Source organism: Caretta caretta, chromosome 14 (genome assembly GCF_965140235.1).
Source record: "Caretta caretta isolate rCarCar2 chromosome 14, rCarCar1.hap1, whole genome shotgun sequence".
NCBI classification, from domain to species: Eukaryota; Metazoa; Chordata; order Testudines; family Cheloniidae; genus Caretta; species Caretta caretta.
The window spans coordinates 32434483-32447988 of record NC_134219.1 but is presented as its reverse complement, the minus strand read 5'-3'; the positions used below and the strand labels follow the sequence as shown (position 1 = coordinate 32447988).

The 13506-nt window shown below is 49.4% G+C and overlaps 1 protein-coding gene across 1 annotated transcript in view; it reads left to right on the top strand.

Annotated features, from left to right (window-relative positions):
- LOC125629147 (uncharacterized) overlaps window positions 1-11943 on the top strand; it is a 32363-nt gene extending 20420 nt beyond the window's left edge. The window contains exons 6-7 of the mRNA XM_075119719.1: window positions 8416-8529; window positions 8888-11943. Of these exons, the coding sequence (XP_074975820.1) occupies window positions 8416-8529; window positions 8888-10011 (1238 nt within the window). The 3' untranslated portion in view covers window positions 10012-11943. The remainder of the gene's footprint in view (window positions 1-8415; window positions 8530-8887) is intronic.
- The last annotated feature ends 1563 nt before the right edge of the window (window positions 11944-13506 follow it).

Below are 13506 nucleotides of genomic sequence, written 5' to 3'. Positions count from 1 at the left end.
TGGTGCATCTAGTCCAGTATCCTATCTTCCAACCGTGGCCACTGCCAGACGCTCAAGAGAGAATGAACAGAACAGGCAATTATCGAGTGATCCATCCCCTGTCATCCAGCCCCAACTTCTAGCAGTCAGAGGTTTAGGGACATCCAGAGCATTGGGTTGAATCCCTGACCATCTTGGCCAATAGCCATTGATGGACCTATCCTCCAGGAACTTATCTAATTCTTTTTTGAACACAGTTATAGTTTTGGCCTTCACAACATGCCCTGGCAACGAGTTCTGCAGGTTGACTGTGTGTTTGTGTTTGTTGTAAACCTGCTGCCTTTAATTTCATTGGGTGATCCCTGGGTCTTGTGTTGTGTGAAGGAGTAAATAACATTTCCCTATTCATTTTCTCCAAACCATTCATGGTTTTGTAAACCTTTATCATATCCCCTGTTAGTCATCTCTTTTCTAAGATAAACAGTTTCAGTGTTTTTAATCTTTCATTGTATGGAAGCTGTTCCACACCCCTAATCATTTTTGTTGCCCTTCTCTGTACTTTTTCCAATTCTAATATAACTTCTTTGAGATGGGGCGACCAGACCTGCATGCAGTATTCAAGGTGTGGATTTATATAGTGGCATTATGATATTTTCTGTTTTATTATGTATCCCTCTCCTAATGATTGCTAACATTCTTTTAGCTTTTTTTGCTTACTGCTGCACTTTGAGCAGATGTTTTCAGAGATCTATCTACAGTAACTTCAAGATCTCTTTCCTGAGTGGTAACAGCTAATTTAAACTTGATTATTTTGTATGTGTAGTTGGGATTATGTTTTCCAATATGAATTACTTCACACTTATCAATATTGAGTTTCATCTGCCATTTTGTTGCCCAGTCACCCAATTTTGTGAAAGCCCTTTGTAGCTCTTCACAGTCAACTTTGCACTTAACAATCTTGAGTATTGTCTGCAAACTTTGCCCCTTCCCTGTTTATTCACTTTTCCAGATCATTTACGAATGTATTGAACAGCACAGGTCCCAGTACAGATCCCTGGGGACCCCACTATTTACCTGTTTCCATTCTGAAAACTGACCATGTATTCCTACCCTTGTTTCCTGTATTAACCAATTACTGATCCATGAGAGGACCTTCCCTCTTATCCCATGACAGCTTAATTTGCTTAAGAGCCTTTGGTGAGGGACCTTGTTAAAGGCTTTCTGAAAGTCCACATACACTGTATCAACTGGATCACCCTTGTCCACATTTTTGTTGATGCCTTCGAGGAATTCTAATGAATGGGTGAGGCACAATTTGCCTTTACAAAAGCCATGTTGTCTCTTCCCCAGCTTATTGTATTCATCTATGTGTCTGATCTGTTCTTTACTATAGTTTCTACCAATTTACCTAATACCAAAGTTAGGCTTACAAGCCTGTATTTGCCAGTACTGCCTTTGGAGCCCTTTAAAAAAATCAATGTTACATTAGCTGTCCTCCAGTCTCCAACCCTACTCCCTGGCAGGAGCACGGAAGGGGTGGGGAGGGACCCCCACTTGTTCTGGTCCAGGGCCCCACAAAACCCTAATCCATCCCTGTGCAAGGGTGTTAAATTTAACTGCATTGCGGTCACTATTACCAAGCAGTTCAGCTATATTCACCTCTTGGACCAGATCCTGTGTGTCATTTAGAACTAAATCAAGAATTGCCTCTCCCCTTGTGGGTTTCAGGACTAGTTCCTTCAAGAAGCATCCATTCATGGTGTCTAGAAATTTATCTCTGCCTCCCATCCTGAGGGGACATACCCAGTCAAAACGGGGTAGTTGAAATCCCTCATTATGATTGGGTGTTCTGTTTTTGTGACCTCTCTAATTTCCCTGAGCATTTCACAGTCATCATTACCATCCTGGTCAGGTGGTCGGTAGTATATCCCTACTGCTACACTCTTATTATTCAACTATGGAATTTCTATATATGGAAATTCTATGGTATGGTTTGATTCTTTTAAGATTTTTGCTTTTTTGGCTCTATGCTTTCTTTCACATGTAGTGTCACTCCCCCACCAGTGAGACCTTCTCTGTCATTCCTCATCACACCCTATTTTGTACCCTGGTGTTCCCGTGTCCCACTGGTTATCATCATTCAATCAAATTTCTGTGGTGGCTATTATATCAATATCCTCATTTAATACCAAGCACTCAAGTTCACCCCTCTTAGTATGTAGTCTTCTGGCATTTGTACACAAGCAATATTTAGTTGTCTGCCTTTCTGTGATGTAACGGTGATGGATTTTTTTTCTTTGAACTCTTTTTTTTTTTTTCCACTTCCTACATGTACAGTACTTTATATCTTCTCCTCTTTACTAGGTCCTTCTTGTAGTGTGGGACTCAAAACTGGACACAGTACTCCAGATGAGGCCTCAGCAATGTCAAATAGAGGGGAACGATCACGTCCCTTGATCTGCTGGTAATGCCCCTACTTATACAACCCAAAATGCCATTGGACTTCTTGGCAACAAGGGCACACTGTTGACTCATATCCAGCTTCTCGTCCACTGTAATCCCTAGGTCCTTTTCTGCAGAACTGCTGCCGAGCCATTCGGTCCCTAGTCTGTAGCGGTCCATGGGATTCTTCCGTCCTAAGTGCAGGAATCTGCACTTGTCCTTGTTGAACCTCATCAGATTTCTTTTGGCCCAATCCTCTAATTTGTCTAGGTCCCTCTGTATCCTATCCCTACCCTCCAGCATATCTACCACTCCTCCCAGTTTAGTGTCATCTGCAAACTTGCTGAAGGTGCAATTCACGCCATCCTCCAGATCATTAATGAAGATATTGAACAAAACCAGCCCCAGGACCGACCCTTGGGCACCCCATTTGATACCGACTGCCAAGTAGACATGGAGCCATTGATCACTACCCTTTGAGCCCGATGATCTAGCCAACTTTCTATCCACCTTCTAGTCCATTCATCCAGCCCATACTTCTTTAACTTCCTGGCAAGAATACTGTGGGAGACTGTGTCAAAAGCTTCGCTAAAGTCAAGGAATAACACATCCACTGCTTTCCCCTCATCCACAGAGACAGGCATATTAGAAGGCATAGAAGGCAATTAGATTAGTCAGGCATGACTTGCCCTTGGTGAATCCATGCTGACTGTTCCTGATCACTTTCCTCTCCTCTAAGTGCTTCAGAATTGATTCCTTGACGACCTGCTCCATGATTTTTCCAGGGACTGAGGTGAGGCTGACTGGCCTGTAGTTCACTGGATGCTCCTTCTTCCCTTTTTTAAAGATGGGCATTACATTAGCCTTTTTCCAGTCATCTGGGACCTCCCCCCGATTGCCATGAGTTTTCAAAGACAATGGCCAATGGCTCTGCAATCACATCTGCCAACTTCTTTAGCACTCTTGGATGCAGCGCTTCCAGCCTATGGACTTGTGCTCGTCCAGTTTTTCTAAATAGTCCCAAACCACTTCTTTCTCCACAGAGGGCTGGTCACCTCCTCCCCATGCTGTGCTGCCCAGTGCAGCAGTCTGGGAGCTGACCTTGTTCGTGAAGACAGAGGCAAAAAAAAGCATTGAGTACATTAGCTTTTTCCACATACTCTGTCACTAAGTTGCCTCCCTTGACTTTCTTCTTGTTGCTAACATACCTGAAGAAACCCTTCTTGTTCTCTTAAAATCCCTAGCTGCAACTCCAAGTGTGATGTGGCCTTCCTGATTTCACTCCTGCATGCCTGAGCAATATTTTTATACTCCTCCCTGGTCATTTGTCTAAGCTTCCACTTCATATAAACTTCTTTTTTGTGTTTAAGATCAGCAAGGATTTCACTGTTAAGCCAAGCTGGTCGCCTGCCATATTTACTATTCTTTCGACACATCGGGATGGTTTGTTCCTGTAACCTCAATAAGGATTCTTTAAAATACAGCCAGCTCTCCTGAACTCCTTTCCCCCTATTGTTGTTCTCCCAGGGGATCCTGCCCATCAGTTCCCTGAGGGAATCAAAGTCTGCCTTTCTGAAGTCCAGAGTTCATATTCTACTGCTCTCCTTTCTTCCTTGTCAGGATTCTGAACTCGACCATCTCATGGTCACTGCCTCAGGTTCCCATCCACTTTTGCTTCCCCTACTAATTCTTCCCAGTTTGTGAGCAGCAGGTCAAGAAGAGCTCTGCCCCTAGTTGGTTCCTCCAGCACTTGCACCAGGAAATTGTCCCCTACACTTTCCAAAAACTTCTTGGATTGTCTGTGCACCGCTGTATTGCTCTCCCAGCAGATATCAGGGTGATTGAAGTCTCCCATGAGAACCAGGGCCTGCGATCTAGTAACTTCCATGAGTTGCCGAAAGAAAGCCTCGTCCACCTCATCCCCCTGGTCTCGTGGTCTATAGCAGACTCCCAGCACGACATCACCCTTCTTGCTCACACTTCTAAACTTAATCCAGAGACTCTCAGGTTTTTCTGCAGTTTCATACTTGAGCTCTGAGCAGTCATACTGCTCTCTTACATACAATGCAACTCCCCCACCTTTTCTGCCCTGCCTGTCCTTCCTGAACAGTTTATACCCATCCATGACAGTACTCCAGTCATGTGAGTTATCCCACCAAGTCTCTGTTGTTCCAATCTCATCATAATTCCTTGACTGTGCCAGGACTTCCAGTTCTCCCTGCTTGTTTCCCAGGCTTCTTGCATTTATGTATAGGCACTTGAGATAACTCGCTGATTGTCCCTCTTTCTCAGTATGAGGCAGGAGCCCTCTCCTATCCTTCCTTACGTCATTGGTACCTACATGGACTACCAGCTCCTCCCCAGCATTGAACACATGTCTATCTAGATGTCTTGAGAGGTCTGCAACCCTCGCACCAGGCAGGCAGTTCACCATGCAGTTCTCCCAGTCATCACAAACCCAGCTACCTATATTTCTAATGATTCACTCTCCTATTCCTATTACTTGGCTCTTCCTAATAACTGGAATACTATGACATCATCTGGAATCGTTTCCCTCTGCTCCAGTTGGATGTTCTCCTTCCCCATAAGAACGGCCATACTGGGTCAGACCAAAGGTCCATCCAGCCCAGTATCCTGTCTACCGACAGTGGCCAATGCCAGGTGCCCCAGAGGAAGTGAACCTAACAGGTAATGATCAAGTGATCTCTCTGCTGCCATCCATCTCCACCCTTTGACAAACAGAGGCTAGGGACACCATTCCTTACCCATCCTGCCTAATAACCATTAACCCCAAGACTTCCTTACCCATCCTAGCTAATAGCCATTAACCCTGAGACTTCCATCCTCCTCAGCAGCACAGAGGCTGTCAGACTTGGGGTGGGACCGTTCTGCTCTGTCCTGAAAAGTCTTGTCTGTAATTAGGGGGCTGGAACACATGACTTATGAGGAGAGGCTGAGGGAACTGGGATTATTTAGTCTGCGGAAGAGAAGAATGAGGGGGGATTTGATAGCTGCTTTCAACTACCTGAAAGGGGGTTCCAAAGAGGATGGATCTAGACTGTTCTCAGTGGTAGAAGATGGCAGAACGAGGAGTAATGGTCTCAAGTTGCAGTGGTGGAGGCTTAGGTTGGATATTGGGAAAAACTTTTTCACTAGGAGGGTGGTGAAGCACTGGAATGCGTTACCTAGGGAGGTGGTGGAATCTCCTTCCTTAGAGGTTTTTAAGGTCAGGCTTGACAAAGCCCTGGCTGGGATGATTTAATTGGGGATCGGTCCTGCTTTGAGCAGGGGGTTGGACTAGATGACCTCCTGAGGTCCCTTCCAACCCCGATATTCTATGATTCTATTATTCTACCTCTCTGTCTCCCTTAGCTTCTCCAGTTTAGTCACTCTGGTCTCCACAGCCCATACTCAGTCTCTGAGGGCCATGAGCTCTTTTCACCGAGTGCAAAAATATGCCACCATAACCCGCCCACAAGGCAGATAATCATACATGTTTCATTCAGGGCAATAAACTGGATAGCCCCCACACTGCTGCTGGGCTTCTGCCTGCATTCTTTTTTGCTTTTGCAGGATTGGTTGGTTTGTTTGTTCATTCATTCTTTGGGGGTTTTGTTTTGGGTTTTTTTGGGGTGTGTGTGAGTGGGGTTATTGGCCTAAGTTTAAAGTATGTTTGTTAGATGTATCTTGCTTTCAGGCTTCCCCCCCACACACACCCCCCAAGTTGCCTTGCAAAACTCCCCTGTTCACTAGCTCCTCTGGTCACTTAGAAGCAGATTTTTTAAACCCCTCTTTTCCCTGAATTAGCCTTGCTCCTTGTCAAGGGGTCAAAGGATGGCTGGCAAGAGCCTCATTAGTAAGGTCTCAGCCTAGCCTAGCAGGCCACTAGGCTCAGCACACAGCCCCCAAAACAGACCACACTATAAACATCAATCAAGCAGGCATACAACGAGCTAACAGACAGCAAACTCACCCCCAGGATCACCTAATCACTCCTCCTGCACCTGCAGAGCTCCCTCCCAGGACTCCCCCGTTTGCAAGGCTCTGATCTGGAGCAGAGACTTGGCTCTGCCAGTCCCTCTGGGGTGCCCAAACCCCCAGGCTGTGGAACCAATTTCTCTTGCGTCGGCCCAATTAATATTTAATTGCTTATTCAAAGTGGAACAGCTCCAATGGGGGAAGTTTGCAAAGAGTGAGAAAGATCTGAGCTCTCCCTGGGGTGCAGAAGGTATAGACTGAACTTGCTGCTCTGCTAGATTCTGGCCACGGACTCAAACCTAGATCCCAGCCGCGTTCCCTACCCATTGGAATGGATGGGGCTGTCTGACCCTAGGCTTCATCCTGGACCTGAGAAATTGGTTTCCATAAATTGGCATTTTCTGATTTAAAAAAAAAAACATTGTGTCAAAAATTTCCCCACCAGCTCTGTTCCAGGTCTTTGTGGTAAGGGCAGGATTCATGTCCTTCCCCTGATTTCCCAGCATGCTTTGGCCCACTCTAGAACATTGACAGAGAATCATAGAAGATTACGGTTGGAAGAGAACTCAGGAGGTTATCTAGTCCAATCCCTGCTCAAAGCAAGACCAACCCAAACTAAAGCATTCCAGCCAGGGCTTTGTCAAGCCGGGCTTTAAAAATCTCTAAGGATGGAGATTCCACCACCTCCCTAGGTAACCCATTCCACTGCTTCACCACCCTCCTGTGGCAGCGTTTCAGCTTCAGAGAGAGGACCTGGACTTCAATCTCTTACTAGCAGCCTAAATTTAGCCTCCAGGACCTCTCTCATAGAATCATAGAATATCAGGGTTGGAAGGGATCTAGTCCAACCCCCTGCTCAAAGCAGGACCAATCCCCAACTAAATCATCCCAGCCAGGGCTTTGTCAAGCCTGACCTTAAAAACTTCAAAGGAAGGAGATTCCACCACTTCCCTAGGTAACACATTCCAGTGCTTCACCACCCTCCTAGTGAAAAAGTTTTTCCTAATATCTAACCTAAACCTCCCCCACTGCAACTTGAGACCATTGCTCCTTGTTCTGTCATCTGCCACCACTTAGAACAGTCTAGAGCCATCCTCTTTGGAACCCCCCTTCAGGTAATTGAAGGCTGCTATCAAATCCCCCCTCACTCTTCTCTTCTGCAGACTAAATAAGCCCAGTTCCATCAGCCTCTTCTTGTAAGTCATGTGCCCCAGGTCCCTAATAATTTTCATTGCCTTCTGCTGGACTCTCTCCAATTTGTTCACATCCTTTTTGTAGTGGGGGGCCCAAAACTGGATGCAGTACTCCAGATATGGCCTCACCGGTGCCAAATAGAGGGGAACGATCACATCCCTCAATCTGCTGGCAATGCTCCTATTAATGCAGCTCAGTATGCCATTAGTCTTTTTGACAAGGAGGGCCCACTGCTGCCAGAGCTGCCAGAGTGAGCTACATTTCCCAGTATGCCCTGCTCTTGGGCAAAGACATCTGAGGGCAACTGCCTGGAACCCCCAGAAGCCATCTTGGCCCATCACTGGCAAGTGGAGCACAAGCTTGTCTGGAGCTACTCGTACCACTCCAGCCTCAGGCGGTAAAGCTAAGGTCAGCAGTTGCTTCCTTATTAATTCCTGGCTGCTCCTCCAGTTCAGTGACTTGGTCTTTTGACCAAGGATCCTGGAACTGAGCTGGGCTGACCGGGTTCCCATCGTACACCTTAAAAAGCCAGTCCACTGTCCTGTTACACCGTGAAATGGGCAGGTGGATTTTTACACCCCAGGGACACGTGTGTGTGTACAAACCGGGGAGCCTTAAGTGGACTGCAGAGAACCCCATTTGTCTGCCACCGGATGTGTGAACCCACAGAGTGGGTCTCCATGAATATTTTCCAGTCGCTTTGTCTCAAGCACCCCCTCGCCCAGCAAAGAAAGGGGCTGATATGAAAGCAGAGAACTGCCTGCATGAAAAGCACAACGTGAATACCAGCCTCAACCTCTCCCATTTTCTACCCCTGAGCAGGGTTTCCCGTTCCCAAACCCCGTGTGATCTCCCAGCTGGAAGGAGGGGAGGAGCCGTGGGTACCAGATCCCCAGGGCTCTGAGGACAGGGAGGTCCCAAGACACAGCCACAGAGGTGAGGATTTAGTTAAACTAACTTGGAAACCATCCAAGCCCTTGGGAGCTCCCCCAGTTCTGTCTCATCTCATCCAGGACAGGATTGTCCCCAGCAGGTCATATCCTCATGGCGGACTCAACTCAGCGCTTCCCGCCCACCCTGGCTGGAGATCCCTTCCCATGCTTGCTCAGACGGGCTGCGGGGGCAGGCCTGGCCCTGCTCTCTCTCCTCTGGGAGAATGGAGGGTTTGGGGAATCAGCTTCTGATTTTTGACCCTCTCAATTCCTTTGTGACACTCCCTTTAGCATCCCGATTCCCAATGTTCCCTTGCTGCCTGCAGAGACACTGACTCATCTCTGGATTCTCTCAATTGCAGCTGCCGAGGGGATGGCGAGGAAGGAGGAGGAGAGGCCGCAACAGGACACCCCTGCGCAGCTGCAGGTGCAGAGCCCTGGTCAGGGAGCAGCCTGTGTGACTGAGGGCAGTTCAGGAAGGCAGCAGAGAAACTCGCCCTCAGAGCCGGAGTGTGAGCCAGGCTCTGGGCAGCACCCCACCAGGGGCCCATCCCCTCCCTGTGGCGGAGCTGTGGAGAGTCAGGGCCAGGCCAGGGAGCGGCCCAATGTGTGCAGCGAGTGCGGGAAAGGCTTCCGGCGTGGCTCAGACCTCAGCAAGCACCGCCGGTCCCACGGCGAGCGTCCCCACCAGTGCCCCGAGTGCGGGAAAGGCTTCCCCGTCCGCTCAGCCCTGGCCACCCACCGGCGCATCCACACAGGGGAGCGCCCCTATGCCTGCGACGCATGCGGGAAGCGCTTTGGCCAGAGCTCCCACCTGATGCAGCACCTGCGCTCCCACACAGGGGAGAAGCCCCACCGGTGCCCCGAGTGTGGGAAGAGCTTCCGGGAGGGCTCCACGCTGGCCCGGCACCGCCGCACCCATCGCCAGGAGAAGCCCCACACCTGTCCCCACTGCGGGAAGGGTTTCCACGAGCGGTCCAACTTCGCCCGGCACCAGCGCACCCACGCCGGAGAGCTGCCCTCTGCCCCAGAGGAGGAGGGGAAGTCCTTCATCTGCCCCGAGTGCGGGAAGGGCTTTGGCCGCAACGCCTACCTGACCCTGCACCGGCGTGTGCACACCGGGGAGAGGCCCTACGCCTGCACCGACTGCGGGAAGCGCTTCAGCGCCAGCTCCAACCTGACCCGGCACCAGCGCGTCCACACGGGCGAGAGGCCCTACCCCTGCGCCCGCTGCGGGAAACGCTTCTCCCAGAGCTCCACCCTCTTTGTGCACCTGCGCACCCACACCGGGGAGGCACCCTACCGCTGCGCTGCCTGCGGGAGGGGCTTCAGCCAGAACTCCACCCTCCTGGCGCACCAGCGCACCCATAGGGGTGAGAAACCCTGCCGCCAGCCGCCAGGAGCCTGTGCCAGGAACGGGCCCTACCTGGGCAAGTGCTGTGCCAGCGACCCGCTGCTCCAGAGGCACCAGAAGGCACACCTGTGATGGGGGGCTGTCCCCACACGGAGGCATGGTAGAGTGCAGCCCTGAGGAATAGCCCAGGGTCAGGGCCCTGCCTGGGGATAGGAGACCCAAACTCAGTTTCTTGCTCTTCCATAAATCACTTAGGCCCAGATTGTCAAAGGCATTTAGGCTCCTGACTCTTATTGATTTAAATGGACTTTAAGGTCAGATTTTAAAGGTATTTGGGTGCTGAAAGATGCCTAAAAATTCAGTTCCAAAGGGAACCAAAAAAAGTAGAAATTTCCCATGCAACAAAATTCCATCATGTTCTGGCTGTGACTTTATATGTTTTTATTTATTTATATATAATACACACACACACACACACATTCTTATATAATACTATATATACACACACACACACACACACACACACGTATACTATATGTATTATGCAATATATATATTTTTTAATTGAAACAAACAATCATTTTAAAAGGAAAATCAAAATGGTCCCTCCCCAAAAGGTAGAAATAGAACCTTTCTGCCTTCTAGGCATGTTTCCATCTCATTTTATTTTTCCTCAATGAAATTTCATCAGAACTAATCCATTTCTCCTATTTTGACAGAATGCCCCTTCCAACAGAGAACCATTCCCTCAAAATGTTTTTGGCTAGCTCTAGTGCTTAACCTCCTCCAGTGCTTTCAAAAAATCCCTCCAGCTGCCTATCTGCAGCTTTAGGCACCTAGATACCTTTGTAAACCTGGGTCTTCGTGTGTGTGGGTCTCAGTCCCCCATCTGTAAAATGGGGTTATAGCTCTGCCCTGCCTGGCAGAGGTATGCAAAGAGAAATGCACTGAAGGTTGTGAGGTGCCCAGATGCTACAGTGATGGAAGATCTCTTAGCATCATAGATAGGTAGCATGGGGTTAGCGAACTGCCATTGAATTTCCCTGGGACTTGGGTGCCCAAGTCTTTGGGGGCCTAAGTCCTTTAGGTTTGTCATAAATATAAAGGGAAGGGTAACCACCTTTCTGTATACAGTGCTATAAAATCCCTCCTGGCCAGAGGCAACATCCTGTTACCTGTAAGGGGTTAAGAAGCTCAGCTAACCTGGCTGGCACCTGACCCAAAGGACCAATAAGGGAACATGATACTTTCAAATCTTGGAGGAGGGATAGTTCAGTGGTTTGAGCATTGGCCTGCTAAACCCACGGTTTTGAGTTCAATCCTTGAGGGGGCCATTTAGGGTTCTGGGGCAAAAATTGGGGATTGGTCCTGCTTTGACTAGGGGGTTGGAGAAGATGGATTTCTGTCTGGTCTCTCTCAGTCCCAAGAGAGAGCAAACACAAACAAAGAGCACAAACAAAAGCCTTTCCCCTGTGAGAGACCGCGAGACCCTGAAAAAGAGCTGCACGAGCTGCAGCAGCAGCATGAACGGGCTGGTGGAGAGATTTTATGGGACCCTGAGGATGATGCTGAGGACTTTTATGAATCAGCGTCCGCAGGACTGGGACAAGTACCTGCTGTGACCAAGTGGGACTGTTCTTAATGTTTCCTCTGAATACTATAGGGGTGCCTCAGTTTCCCCTATGCATTTCTTAAGTCTCTAGGTGGTGGGATAAGGGAGAGTAATTGTTGCAGAGCAAAGGGCCAGGGTACATAAATGGCCGACACTGTCTCCTGGCAACTGATGGCCTGGGCCCTTCCCCCCTGCAAGGTGAGAGCTAAAGGGTTGGAGAACAAAGAATCAGGTGACCTCCTGGCCTGGGAAAGGGACAAAGCCCAGAGGAGGCGGGGCTGGAGGGTAAGTCAGTGTGGGGCCAGCTGGGGACGTGGAGTGAAGTGCAGACAAGGTTGTCTGGCTCACTGCCCCCCAAAATGGATCCGGCTGAGGGGTCCTGTTCTCTGTACCTACAAGCTCTGTTTTAGACCATGTTCCTGTCATCTAATAAACCTCTGTTTTACTGGCTGGCTAAGAGTCACGTCTGACTGCGAAATTGGGGTGCAGGACCCTCTGGCTTCCCCAGGACCCCGCCTGGGTGGACTTGCTGTGGGAAGCACACGGAGGGGCAGAGGATGCTGAATGCTCTGAGGTCAGGCCTAAGAAGGTGGAAGCTGTGTGAGCTTTTTGCCCTGTAGACAGGCTGCTCACCGAGAGGAGACCTCACCCCAGTCCTGACTGGTTTCGTAGGGAGTAGTTCCAGAACATCGCCCAGAGACTCTGTGACAACTGGTGTCAGGGGTGGGATGTACTGCACCCCGTGGATGGCACTTCCTGCAGTAAGTGACTGGGGAGCAGTAAAAGGAAGGAGGGCTAATGAGGACCAGGCATGCTGAAGGCTCAGAGAGGAGCGGTTTCAGGGGCGGAGGAGCTACGCTTAACTCCTGGGAGGGTGTGACCAGCGAGAAGGACTGTGCAGTAATGGGGTCCTCCTGGGGACTGCAGTGAGCAGTCTCGGGGCGGAAGAGCCTGTGGCTTGGCCCTGGCAAGGAGGTGGTGACCTTGAGAAGGCTGGTACACTAGGGGTTCTCCCTAGAAACCATGGGGGAGCTAAGAGCACACAGGCCTGTGAGTCCACAACAACTTGGGAACAGCAAAGTGATGGCCTATCACCATCTCCTTAAGAAGGACACTGTAATCCTGTGGAAAAAGAGAGGGTTCCGCATGCAAAAGTTCACCAAAGCACAGTTAATCGTGCAGCTGGAGGATGATGACCACTCTAAGGAACAGATTCCTGACCCAAATGGGGCTATAGCAGGATCTGGGAGCAGCTGGAGTGGTAGCCAGGCATCCCCAAGGCTCCTGTCCCCAACCAGATGAGGGTCTTCACGATTGGGTTCCTCATCAGGGGATCAGAGACAGACGGATTGGAGCTGAGTCCCAAGAGAGAACCAACAGGTAAACAAAGAGCACAAACAAAAGCCTTTTCCCCCCCTCCAAGATTTGAAAGTATCATGTTCCCTTATTGGTCCTTTGGGTCAGGTGCCAGCCAGGTTAGCTGAGCTGCTTAACCCTTTACAGGTAACAGAATGTTGCCTCTGGCCAGGAGGGATTTTATAGCACTGTATACAGAAAGGTGGTTACCCTTCCCTTTATATTTATGACAAGGTTCCTTTGAAAATCTTAGCCCACAGTGCTTAGGAGGATAAGGGGATTGGTGTGTGTGTGGTGTAGGGAGAGGAACAGTCAGAGGAGGGAGGGAGCTGGTATTTGAGTGGGGGAGGGAGTGGCTGCCTTGGGAAGCAGGGGTTCTGGTGAAAGAGGTGGGCACCGCATGAATGGATTGTTTTTCTGGGGTTGCGAGGAATTGGGAGCCAAAGGGAAATTTTATTTTTCTTAAAGCCCCAAACTATCCAAAGTGATGAAGGCCTCTGGTTCTCTGGGGCGGCAGGAGGGGAGATAACAAGCTAGCTGTGCCATCTGGTGTATTGCCCCCTCCTGCCACACACACGCATTCTGGGCAGTTCCTGTGTTTTGGAGCTCTCCATAGTGATGGACAAAAATCCTGTAGCTCCCTCTCCATGCAGCTGGTC